At 32.6% G+C, this 13,234-nt stretch overlaps 1 protein-coding gene across 2 annotated transcripts; it reads left to right on the forward strand.

The window, feature by feature from the left end:
• The first annotated feature begins 819 nt into the window (after positions 1-819).
• On the forward strand, positions 820-7,261 carry LOC122047917 (hydroxyproline O-galactosyltransferase HPGT1-like). Of its 2 annotated transcripts, XM_042609452.1 has the most exons (12): positions 820-1,066; positions 1,206-1,269; positions 1,370-1,419; positions 1,538-1,734; positions 2,104-2,167; positions 2,246-2,318; positions 3,331-3,454; positions 4,929-5,016; positions 5,095-5,145; positions 6,297-6,368; positions 6,468-6,580; positions 6,807-7,261. In XM_042609452.1, the coding sequence occupies exons 1-12, from the start codon at positions 963-965 to the stop codon at positions 6,827-6,829; spliced, it is 1,023 nt and encodes a 340-aa protein (XP_042465386.1). In that variant the 5' UTR covers positions 820-962; the 3' UTR covers positions 6,830-7,261. The 2 variants fall into 2 exon arrangements, with proteins under 2 accessions (XP_042465386.1, XP_042465387.1); XM_042609453.1 differs by lacking the exons at positions 6,297-6,368; positions 6,468-6,580; positions 6,807-7,261 and adding an exon at positions 5,271-5,890.
• Positions 7,262-13,234: the final 5,973 nt, after the last annotated feature.

Consider the following 13,234-nt stretch of genomic DNA (forward strand, 5'->3'; position numbering starts at 1 on the left):
GGCTCCTTTTGTTTCTGTTGGCGGCGACGCAAAACAACGAAACAGCCACCCTACTTGCGGTATGAACAGTGCCCTAAAAAAGGGCGTGACAGTGCACTTACCAAAAGGCCCTCCTCTTTCCCCTAATTTCCTCTTTACCCCTCAGCTATCTCTGTATCAACCCACTTTTCAGTAAAAATTAAGCGATAAAATATTAATTCAATCAAATTAATTGAATTTTTAAATAATAATTTATTTTTATTCAATTTTAATTTTTTAAATCAGTAATTTTGAGAATGAAATCATAAATTGAATATAAATCTCTAACGTAGTTATAAAAAGGAAAAATTAAATAAATTAATTTATTCGGTTTAAAGAATTATTGAGTTTTAAAATTAAGATAAACCAAATTAATTGAGATAATCGATATTTACAAAATTTTAAAATAATTCAATCAAAATTTTTAATTCAATCCATTTAACATAAATTTTGCTCAGCCCTATTTATCCCTTTATTTTTCTCCTGAAAGCAAAAAGACAGAGGCAAATGGCTTTCTCGCAGTGGTAAATCTAGGAGTTTGTTTACTTGGGAGGATGATTAGAAAAGCGATAGATATTTTTAAAGGAAAAAATTCAGAAGAAGAAATTAAAATTTAGTAAGGAACTCGAATTATTAATTCATTATATAAAATTTAATTAGGAGGAAAACAAAACTCGTTGTCTTTATCTATCGTAGTAAACACGGTAAGATTTGGCTTGAAATCGGGTTGAATGAGGGGTAATATGGCAATTTCAAAAAGTTGGGGAGGAATTTGGAAAAATCAATGAAAACGAGTTTTTTTCGCTGATTAAGTCTGGTGGGTGGCGAATGGAAGAGGGACGATCTGTTTCGATCGCATCTGAGTAAGCGGAAGGAGAGAAAGGGGGAAGAGGATCGTGGTGAGAGCAGGGTCGGGGGCGGCGGCGGCGGCAGCAGCAGTAGCGATGCAGATCCGGGGATCAGGTCCCCGCCCGCTGCCTAACTCCCGGATCTCTGCCGTCATGTTCGCAATGTTCGCCAGCATGGCTTCCCTCTACGTTGCGGGCCGGTCGGTTCCCTTTTCGGTCCTCTACACTACGTCCGATACATTTTTCTCCTTTTGTTTTTTACTCGAATGCTAGTGTTTTTCCGCTTGTTGGCATCCAAAAATGGCGAATTTTAATCAAAGTTATTCTCTTTTTTGACAGTCTCTGGCAGGATGCGCAGAGCAGGGTTTATCTCATCAAGGAACTGGATCGAAGGACTGGACAGGTTCTTAGATTTTGTTCTTCCGTTAAATGACTAGCTTTGTCATCAAATTCCATCCCCCTACTATTATATTCTAATCTAGCCGAAGTACATCAACTTTTAGGGACAATCTGCTATATCAGTTGATGAGACGCTGAAGTTGGTAGACTGCAGGTGACTTGCTTTCAGATTGCTTCTCTTTATTATTATTATTATTTTTGTTGATTAGAGCCTCTTCTTGAGTAGTAGGGATAAAGGTTTGGGTTAAGATCATGAATATTTTGCTATTCAGACAACAGCACAAAAAGTTAGCGGCTCTGGAGATGGAGCTTGTGGTGGCGAGAAACAAAGGGTTTGTTGGGCAGTACTCTTCGGAGACCAACGGGACTAATTTTTCAAGGAAAAGACTGCTTGTTGTTATAGGAATAGCTACAGGATTTGAACGAAAAAAACAGAGGGACGCAGTTAGAAAGTCATGGCTCGCAACTGGTGCAGTACAATGTTCTTTATTCTACTTATACCTATTCATCGAATTCATGAAATGTATAACTTATTATAAACTCTTTAATCCTATGCAGTTACATACTGATTACTGTTGGTTTCATTGTCTCGGGTTGAAAAATAGATGATCAATGTCCCATGTTTTCTATGAGATAAACTAGGATATATTAGTATGCAAACAGACTGTAAAAGAATTTATATGGAGGATGAATTTTTCCTCTTGCATTCCTCCTTATGGGCAGAATGCTCAAGATTTTTTTCAGAGAATTCATCAACATTTTAGAATACTAAATTTGGGGGCTTTACTCAGTTTTAGATACTTTCATTTATGAGTATCTTCTTGCCATTTGTTCTCAGGTGCAGCAATGAAAAAACTGGAATTAGAAAAAGGTGTGGTAGCACGATTTGTGATAGGACGAAGGTAAATTTCAGACATTGACAATGAAACATGATCATATTTGATGTGTTTTTTATTTGAGATAGTTTTACTCTTCCGCAGTGCAAGTCGTGGAGATAGTGCTGATAGAGAGATTGACAACGAAAATTGGAAGACAAATGATTTTATAATACTTGTATGTTTAAACTGTATTTCAGGTTCATATTTCTAATGTTGTCCTTATCTATCCTTGTTTATGTAGTTCAAAATGTGCCTTTTATGTTTATATTTCATCTTATTTCTGACTCTAAAAATATTACTTTTTTTAGTTGTTTACATGTCTATCAGTTCAACTACAATGGTAAAACAAATCCTGTGATGATATATTAGCACCAAATTTGAAGTTTATTGAGAGGAAACAAAGGATAATGATGATAGATTGATAGTAAGCTTTAAGTGCCACAACCATTCTGCATTCTTTGCGACACAGTTAAAAGTAACTGGAATTTCTATTCCTCTTCTAAGAATAAGTTGAATTCTATCTTCTTTTTGGATCTTTACTTTATTTCTTCCCTGTGGAATACACTGAGGCAGATGTTTGCTTTTATGCTTCCTGTCAAATGCATATGAAATTAGAAACTGATGGAAACATGATAAAAAAGCTTTTTGTCTTTAACAATATGCTTATCTTTGTTGTGTAATGATGCATCCAGAAACCTGTAAATCTTATTAGATGAAGATTGAAGTTACTAATAATATTAGATTTCTAGAAACCTATAAATCTTATTAATAATTTTATTTATTAGTTCTAGTAAACTCAGTAGGACAATTCTTAGGATACAAGGATATTTTAGGGTCTATCAGAGAGATCCCCTACCAACTTGTCCTTCAAATTTTAATAAAGAAATTGTCTACGGAAGCAAGCAAACTTTCATTTGCAGCATCACCTCTTCCTCAGTATTATGTGGTATCCTCTTTTGGCACTGTAAAATTTTGTATTCTTTGTTGATTATCTTCATTTTACTTATTAACAGCGTTCTATGTGTGGTATCTTGATTTTCTATATGCTTGTTGATGTTACTTTCTTCAATATGTCATTTGCAAAAAATTTCTTGCATAGAACACCAGCTGAAGTATTTTAGCATCTAGCTAAGATGATATCACATCTTCATTTGAATGATTAAACAATTTGTTCTTATCTTCAACAGGATAATCATGTGGAAGCTTCCGAGGAACAACCGAAAAAGACAAAACTATTTCTTGCTCATGCAGCAGAAGCTTGGGATGCTGAGTTCTATGCTAAAATTAATGATGATGTTTATGTTAACATTGGTATGTTTATTGTGAATTGCCTAGATATATCCTTCCAAATCAATTCGACTTAAATAATACTGCTTTTCTCATGCAATAAGATTGACTGAATAACAATTCTGTTTTATTGATTCACTGATCTAGAAGTGTGCAGTTGTAACAAGTATTTTAGATGAGCTATACCGATTCCTCTTGTTGAAAATTCTTTTAGCCCATGATTACTTGGAAGGAGGGGAGAGAGGTGGAGGAGGGAGTAGAATGGGATTTAAAAAACTGATTGCTTGAAATAATGAGATGAGAGGAAGGATATTTTACTTTTGATCTCCTGTTGATTACTTGGACAAAATGGAGTGTAGAAAGAAAAAAAAAATGTCAAAAATTTCCTCTTTATAAATTTAAATCCTATCGATCCCTTCTGCTTGTTACTTGGAGAGGAGGTCTTATATGTTTCCTGTGCATTAGAGGATTTCCTCTTCTCTTACATTCCATCTAACAAACTATATTTCATTCTTAACTTCTCCCTCAATCTAACTGGATATATCCTATTATTAACCATAATGAATAGGATGAATGAATCTTCCACCACACAATTAATGTTTCAGTATAGAACAATATCTTCATAGTCCACTGACACACACCAAGATATAGAGCATAACCAATTGTTTATGTCTTCTTAAACTACCTGAAATAACTAGAATCAAGTAAAGCAAAACAACTTATTGTGAACAAGTATTTGAAATAACAAATGTTTGATAACAACAATGTACTGATAATAACAAATGTTTAAAAAAGAAGTCCAATCACAGCAAAGGAATCTCATTGATGCTACAGTTAGCCACATCAATATGCTTGTACCTAGGACTTGATTCTAATTGGAGAAGAGACTTTCAGAATATCCACTACAAACTGTTTGAATTCATTTATTTACTTCAGAGGAGCATGATTAGGTAGCATGACATCTGGACGAGCTCTCTTTTCTAATCCATGTTGTGTTTCCTTTTCAAAATGTAAGTTGTAAATGCATGAAACCATCCCTATCTGTTGTTTCTGTTTTATATCTAATTGTCCAACTGCTGCAAGTGGGTCATTAACCAAAACTGCATTCCATTACTTTTTGATCCTGACATTTTTTCTTTTATTTTTGGAGAGACTGGACAAATGGGAGTTGCAACTAAAGTTCTAGTGTGTTTTGGAAACCATGTCAATGATTCTTCATTATTTTTCTTCTTGTTTCAATGCTATATCTACAAATCAGTTGTTTGCATACTGAATAACTTGGTTAGTTGGAAGATTATTCTTTTCTTTCCCTCTGAAGGCCAGTGGTCTGAGGTAGACTAAGAATTATAAACAAACTGTTGTTAATTTGTTTTTCAATGGCTATAATTAACAGTCAACATAGTTGGCTAGCTTCAAGACCTGAATGTTCATGTATGTATCAACATTAACATAGCTCGTTTAATAATAATCTGATTGGTGAAAATTTGTGCTTTTATAGATGCTTTGGGCACAATGCTTGCAGCCCACTTGGACAAACCCCGTGCATATATTGGGTGTATGAAATCTGGCGAAGTTTTCTCTGATAAGTGAGTATTAATAGAGGTCATAGTCTTGTGCTGAAAGTTAGCTTAATTATGTTTATTGATTGCTAATACTATATTCAGGAGTCAGAAGTGGTTTGAACCAGAATGGTGGAAGTTTGGTGATGGAAAATCGTAAGCATTTTTTGAACTAATTTATAGTTAGGCATATCAAGTTACATTGTGTTTTGTGAAAAAGTAGTTATTTTTTGCTATGATTCAAGTTATAGCTATGAACTATTTGAATTGATGACTATCAGCTGCACATGTAACTACAATAGTCTTCAAGAATTCTCTGATTGGAAAGGAATGAGAGGTTGCAAGTAGAGAAACATGGGAATCATATAAGGTCAGAATTCAAAAATCCAAATGTGGGAGTAAAGGTGGAGCTAATTTTTCAGTTTTCTCTTCTCCAAGAGTGATTGCTACTCATCTTTCCTGTTATTTTTGAGTCGCTTATGCTAAAGTATCGGCTAGGAAGATATCAATCAAGGAGCTTTGTTACTTTCATTTACTATTAAACATTAAAATAACAGCATGCGTGTCAGAACAATTGCAAACAGTGACAAGAATCACTCATGGACTAGTGAATACTTGAATGTATCCTTGAAGTGTCATCAGGCTTGAAACAGGCATAAGCATTGGTTTGTTGTGTATCTGTATAATCTGTTTTTCCATTTGGGTCATAGGGCTTTATGAAAATCTTGCTGTTTAGTCAGTACAGTTTGTCATTCAAATGCTACTCAATCATTCTGGCTACAAACTGAGGTCATCTATAAGAGAGAATTGTAATCAAATGCTGGTGGAATCATACCAGCTTCAAGCTGAGGTTCTCCTGTAAATAGAATTACTGCTTGCGGTACATCTATAATATGGTCTAGGTGCCTAATCAAAAGCTATCGTCATATTTCTTCTCAGTGTGAATATTAGCTATCCAGCATGCTGAAATTTTGACTACTTCTAGATCACTGCAACACAAATTGTGGCCTTCATTGATGGAAAGGCACATAACACATTCATTTATGCGGCAAGCAAATAGGATACCCTTTGGTTGTCAACACAATTTAGTCAAAAGGCATTTATGTTTTGTAGATAATTTATTTCAAAAAGTTTTTATTATAGTTAATTTTGTCCTGAATAGTTATTTTGACTAAATGATGATTCCATGTCCAAATATGGATGCCATAGTGCAATGGCTTTCAGTTCATACTTAACATGGATTTTAAATTGTTTTCCTCTGCAGTAAGATATTTTGTGTTATCAACTTCCTCATTATGTTGACATAGGTATTTCCGGCATGCTTCTGGAGAGATGTTTGTGGTATCTAGAGCCCTAGCAAAGTTTATTTCTATCAATAGGTTTGTGCGCTTATTCTAACTGATCGATTAGGCAATTGGTTGACATCATTTAGGGAACATGTAATTTATGACTGATGCAATTACTTCTTTGTAACATAGGGCTATTCTTCGCACTTATGCCCATGACGATGTTAGTGTTGGTTCATGGATGATTGGTCTTAATGTGCAGCATATTAATGAGGGAAAACTATGCTGCTCCTCATGGTCATCAGGTTGGCTCATAAAACCTATTTTTCTAAAACATCATCCTATGATCAAATTTCTTACACAAACTGAGACACGACATTTCAACCATACATATCATGCGAAGCAGCATGAAGTTATCAAAACCATTCGATTTATATAATGATTAGTTAACTCCAACAGGCCAAGTTGAGTGTTTTTGCTGATTTATTTTACGCCACTCTCTTTTTTTCCATGATCTTATATTCTTCTCAGGAGCCGTATGTGCAGCTGTATGAAAAATATACAACAAGAAACTTTGACATGGTGGATTTGCTCGATCTTCTCTGCCGACATGAAAGATGGTGCATGGCCTCTACATCTGAATACTTTTTCTCAATCTCGGAGTAAATTAACTGGATCAAAATCCTGCCGAAAGGGCTGTAGCAGAAATGTTTTGAGTTGGCTTTTCAACAGAAGAATTACAGTTGAATTTCTTAGGTTGAGAGCTTTGCTTGTGTTGATCTGTGTAAGGTACGCCATTAACCATTCTTTCACAATGAGATATGTATTTTTCAGTAAACTGCAATTAGTTTTTTCTTTTGATGATAGTAAATTGTCAGTAGGTGAGATTATAGAGTGTTTGGTTGCCACATTGAATCTTAAAATGGACAAATTATGTGTATCTCAAATTTGTTAATATTTGATCACAATAGTAGTTCAATTGTTAATCTATTCAAGGATATACGATATGCATAGGGGAGCTTTGATGGCAAAATTATTATCATGTGATTTGGTGGTCATGAATTCGAATTATGATATAGAATTTTATTTTAGCCCCGCGAGTGATTTTGGGACGGTAAGTGTAAAATGTTTAACAGGATGTTTGATCTCTCTCGTGTAAAAGACCATTATGTTAAGATAAATATTTCATGATTTATCTCTTTTTTTAGAGAGAATGAGGCCGTTCTGGAGGGACCTTGACCATCAAGGTGAGGTCTTCATACTTTTAGTCGATAATTTTTTTTAAAATAAAGTTTAATCGTTCCTAGAATTAATCGGGGAGGATTAATCAGTCTAAATTGTTAGATATCTCAATTATAAAAAATAAAAAATAATCTATAATTCTTTTTTTATTTTTAATTATCAATATGTTAAATATCAAATTATCGTTCACGCTTTCCTCACGTTGAGTCGTTGCGCTGACCCATGCTAAATTGCTCCCTTAAGCATAAAGAAACGCATTCACGGAGTCGTGTGGGGCGGGCCCTTCAACGACACTTGTACAAATGATGCCACGCCTAATTACTTTTATATATATATATATATAGTAACTCTATTTAATTTTTTAAAATTATAACGATAAAAATAATATTAAAAATAAGACAAAATTAAAAGCGCTTCCAGAAGATAGGGGTCGGCTCAAGCTTATTAGATCGTAGACGGATAATTTTTTTTAAGGTATTTGACGTTGTTTTAAAAAAAATCCCTCACCTCTGTTGTTTTAAAAAAAATCCCTCACCTCTTTTCATTTAGAATTGGATTGAAAACCATGGTTTAATTTTTTTTTTAACAAATTAAATATTAATTTTAAAAAAATGTCTCTTCATACAATTTAATTTTCTCACTTTTTAGATGTAAAATTATTAATTAAATTTTCATATTTAAGATAACTTAATTCAGACGGAGAGAACAATTCTTAAAAAAGAAATAAAATTGAGAAAATAAGAATAATGAAATAGGATAATAATATAAAAAAAATCATCCTCCTATGCTCAACTCATTATCATCGACAAATCACAAAAAATAAATAAATAAAAAATAATGTATAAAATGACAAAACTGAATACAATCTTTAGAAAATAAAAATCACAAACAAAACAAAACCAAGCCTTTTCCCACTAGGTGGGGTCGGCTGTATGAATTCTTTTACGCCATTGAGCTCTATCTCCTATTATATCATCATCTATATTTAAATAAATTTTATCTTGTTTTATTGTTGCTAACCAAGTCTTTTTTGGTCTTCATCTTCCTCGTTTGATATGCATGTTTATCATAGTTTCACATCGCCTAACTGGAGCATTTATTGGTCGTCTAAGTACATGTCCGTACCATCTTAAACGTGTCTCTCGAAGTTTGTCCTCAATAGATGCAACTCCGACTTTCTCTCTAAATCAGCCGTTATCATTTATCAATAACTAAATAGAAGCCTTTTTAAGCACTGAGCACAAGAAAAAATAAACCATATTTTTTATTACCTAAATCAGAATAATTATAAATGATCGAATGGAGACAAAGGGAAAATCGAATAATTTGTAACCGTAAATATATTTAAATAAAAGTTAGTGAAATGGTAAAGATATCTAAGTCGTTATTGCTAAAAAATAATAAAATCTTCCATTTTGATCCGACACAATATGGATGAATGCATAAATATTTGAATTTAATCAAGCAAGGAGCATCGTAGTACCGACCGAATCTGCGTGTTAGTGTTAGGTGGAGACGTGGAGTTTCTCTTCTCGAATCTCAATGAGTAAGAGAAGCACTGAGAGAGGGAGTTGGAAAAGGAGAAGGGGGAAACTTAAAAAAAAAACTAGTATTTTTATTTTGCATTATATGGATAAGATAAAATTTTTTAATTCATGTTCTTATTGATTAAAGAGAAAGCATCACCAACGAATGAGAAATGTAATGAGAGTAGGCTATGATTGAGAGATATTGAAGAGGAATAAATTAAATTTTATAAAATAATATTCATAATTAAAAATAAATTTAATTTGTTACAAAAAGTGGCCCTTTATGACTCTATTTCTTGGAATCATAATGATATCTTTGTGAAATTTGAAGCTTCGAAAGATGAGATTATGTAAATATTTAATCATGCGGGTCCTATTCTTTTCCATTCTTTTAAAAAATATACATAAAAATATATTTAATATATTAAAAATAATGATCCCAATTTTTAGAGAATGAGATTGCAAAATATTTTATTATGTGGGCCCTATTTTTTCATTCTCTTGAAAAAATATATTTAATATATTTAAAATAATAGACCCCAATAAAAATTGAGGGCCTAGGCATAAACCTTAATGACCTATGCCTAAAGGCGGCCATGCCAACAGAAGAGTCCTTTAAAAAAAATATTTTCAATAATTTTATTTCAAAAATATCTTTTATCCAATATTGATGTAACAATTATTGCTAGCTGATGTTAGAAATTAAGAAAAGAAAAAAAATTAGTCATATTATTGAATCCAAAATTGATACTTAAAAATATAGAGTATAAGATCTTATATAATTCAGTTAAAAAATCCTAAACTCTAAATAATAAAAGGAAAAAGATCAAATTGTCCTTAAAACTATAAATAAATAAATATATATAATGTAACAAATCAAATGCCAAAAAATTGATAATAAGGATATAGTGTATAAGTAACTCAATCGTCAGAACAGAGATGCATTTTACTTCTTGTGCCATGATTTCACGAATCTATCTTGACGATCCAATCTGTAACTAATACATGCAACATTGGCTTAGCTCATTAGAAGGAACTATTGTAATATGTTTTATGGTTATGAGCTTTGATCATTGTCAACATATTGCTATGATTCTCCTTAGCTGTCGACTTACTTACTAGTCTTCCTTTTACTGCTATATGACTAGTTCTTCTTTCCTTAGCATTAGTCTTCCTTTTCAGGAGATATCTGAGAAACCAATCCTAGCTCGATTCATCGTCGATGAATGTGGAGGGCTGGAGCAGTTCCCTGTGGCTGCTATATTTGGAGAAGCATTCCTAGGCCCTTGAGAAACAACGCAAGTTTGGGGGACCCTGATATGCAGAATTGTGACTGCAATTTTGATAAGAACATTTCAAATGTGTGGTTTTGTCAATTCTCTCTTTCTCTCTATATATTTAAAATTAAAATTCTATAACAAAAATTAAATTAAAATTCTATAACAAAAATTAAAAGGGCGTCTCAAATTAAGAGAAACATCATATGAGCATTCCTTTTTCCAAAATAATTAAAATCAAATGGACATTTTTTTTTCATGATTTTATCTCGAAAATACTCATAGATCAGAGTGAATTTAGGGTTTTAGATTGTAGCAGCCCATAATAGTTTAAAGTGATTCTACCATTATTTTAAAATGATTTTGATAAAATTTAAATAATTTTTATCAATTTGATAAATAGTACTTTGATATAATAATGTTTAGAGATGCAAAATACTAAATTATAAACCTGAACTCACATTAAACTTGTTATAGCAGTTACCTAATAAATTTTACACATTGTAGTAATTACTGAGTAGTTTCTATATATTATAATTGTAAGTACCCCGGGTTAGTTTTAATATTGATCAACTGAGTTAAAGTAGACCCTGTGTATTTGATATTTTGTGTCTAAGTATATAGGAACTTAGAATAACAAAAACTCAAGCGGAAGACGCAGCGAACTAGAAGGATGGTACAAGAAGTGAGCCGACGAGCTCAATGCATCCGAGGAACGAAGAGTTGTAGAAGAGTACGCCGACGGAACGAGATGGACACATGCGGTGTATCCGAGGGATGAGAAGTCAGGAGGAAGTCTCCTCGAGAAGAAGGTTGAAGTTGGGTTCGGGTGAGCTCAACTCTGAAGGATCGAAGTATCACCCAACCGAACGGAGTCAGAAAATGGTCAACTCAAAAGTTGACAATTTGAGGCGCCTCTAATTGACAAAAGGCACCTTGACGCTATGAAGACTCAAGGTGCCTTGGTGGATCTCAAACGCCTCGCATGTAGAAAAGAGTCATTGCCAGTTGTGGGATTTGCGGTGCTTCCGATTACTCGATGAGCATCATAAGAATTGGAGTCATTGTCGCGAAGATAAGCTGTGGAGTACAATTCAACCGAACCGAGGCGACTCCAACATGCTAGAACAGTTGAATGTTGGCAACGATAAAGATCAAGCTTAGCCAGCTGGAGGCGCCTCCAATCAACCTAGCATCTCTAAAGTGACACATCAGCAAAATGGTCATTTCAACCAAAATACTATAAATAGAGGTCTTAACCTCTGAGTTGAGATTATACACTCATTTTTAACTTCCATAATTAGTTTTTCAAGTTTGTACTCTTAATGTGTAAGGGAGTTCTCTGTCTCCAACCTTTGTCAAAGGAGTTTTCCTAGTGCACTTTTATTACCTTATATTAGCAACCTTCCCAGTTGTAAACCAAGTAAATCCCTAGATTTTTACTTTACTTTTATGTGTTTAATTTTTAATTAATGTGAGTATCCTTGCTAAGCTAAAAGCCAAGAGAATTGGAATTGTAATTTGCAGATTATTCACTCCCTTTAGTCCGTCCACTCGATCTAACAAGTGGTATTAGAACCCAAGAGTGGACCTTGATTGTAGACTCATATTATATTTTAAAAAAATTTAGAGGTAAGTAGTTTAGAAGAATTTCTTTCTACATTTGAATTACACTAGTCAAGATGTGCAGGTCTAAGAAATGAAGAGAAATCAACTAATAACGTAGCACTACAAGACAAGAAGAATGAATCGGAATCAGAGTCATCACTCGACGAAAATGAAGAAACATACATGGTAGAAAGTTCAATAATTTTTAAAATTCTAACCATTTTGATAAGAAACATGCAAAGAAACTTTTACAAAGAAAAAGGAAAGTCAGATGCTACAACTATTATTAAGGACATATCAAGGACAACTGTTCTAAATTAAAAGGCATGGGAAAAGAAGAGTACAAGGGCCAAGAAAGTCCAAGCATAATTAAAAATCTCAAGACAACTTGGAGCAACTCATCTTAAGAAGAGTCTAGGACCGAGGAATACATCAGACTATCACTAACGACCAACCATCTACTTGAAGATGACAAAAACTCTTTGGAGGAGAGTAATGGTGAAGGGGAACCTCAAACGACGAATCTGATATGGTAAGTGAGGTAAAACATCTACCCTCAGAATAAATGCATGATGCAATAAAAATATTATCTAGATCTTTATGCAAATCTAGGAGCAAGTTTCTTGAATTGAGAAAAGAAAAATTAATAGTATAAACTAAATTGGAAAATGCATATTTAGAACTAGAAAAGATCATAAATGAAAATAAAAAATTAAAAGAACTAGCTGAACCTCAAAAATTAGAGTAAGAATATTTTTCCAAATTCAAACTTATTTTTGAATATTCATGCAAGAAATGTTAGAATTATAAAGGACTTAACGGGTTATTAAAAAATCATAGGGGTCAAATTAGAAAAATTTTAAAATTTGATATTTCAAGAAAATACTTAATAAATCCAGTAAATAAAAATTTATTTTAGATTTCAAAATCTATTTTGACCTATTAGATTTTTTTGGAATTGCTAGAAATTAATTTGTTTGAATTATTAACATTATTGGCCAAATTTTTTTTTTGTTAACTTTCTATTCAATTTTCTTTAGCTTTAAATTTTTTTGTAATAAATAAATATGTTAACGATTAGTAGAATTTTTTTTAATTTTTTCAATTTTAAATAATCCTTTATGAATTTTTTTAATGAAATCAAATCTTTTGAATTAAAATTTTTTAGAGGTTGATTTTGAAAAAGTTGATTTTTCTACAAATAATCCTTATATTTTGAATATTCAAAAAAATTAGCAAATTATTTTGATGTTGAAATCTATTTTTAATATTTAATTTCAAAAATATTTATTTCTATAAAGAA

Source organism: Zingiber officinale, chromosome 2B, assembly GCF_018446385.1.
Source record: "Zingiber officinale cultivar Zhangliang chromosome 2B, Zo_v1.1, whole genome shotgun sequence".
Taxonomy (NCBI): domain Eukaryota; kingdom Viridiplantae; phylum Streptophyta; class Magnoliopsida; order Zingiberales; family Zingiberaceae; genus Zingiber; species Zingiber officinale.

Bases quoted from the DNA above. Each gene is read 5' to 3' on its own strand.
- LOC122047917 (XM_042609452.1), top strand. From the start codon at position 963: ATGCAGATCCGGGGATCAGGTCCCCGCCCGCTGCCTAACTCCCGGATC. The intron at 2,168-2,245 runs GTAAATTTCAGA...ACTCTTCCGCAG, and splicing joins CGATTTGTGATAGGACGAAG to TGCAAGTCGTGGAGATAGTG. The intron at 5,146-6,296 runs GTAAGCATTTTT...ATGTTGACATAG, and splicing joins AAGTTTGGTGATGGAAAATC to GTATTTCCGGCATGCTTCTG.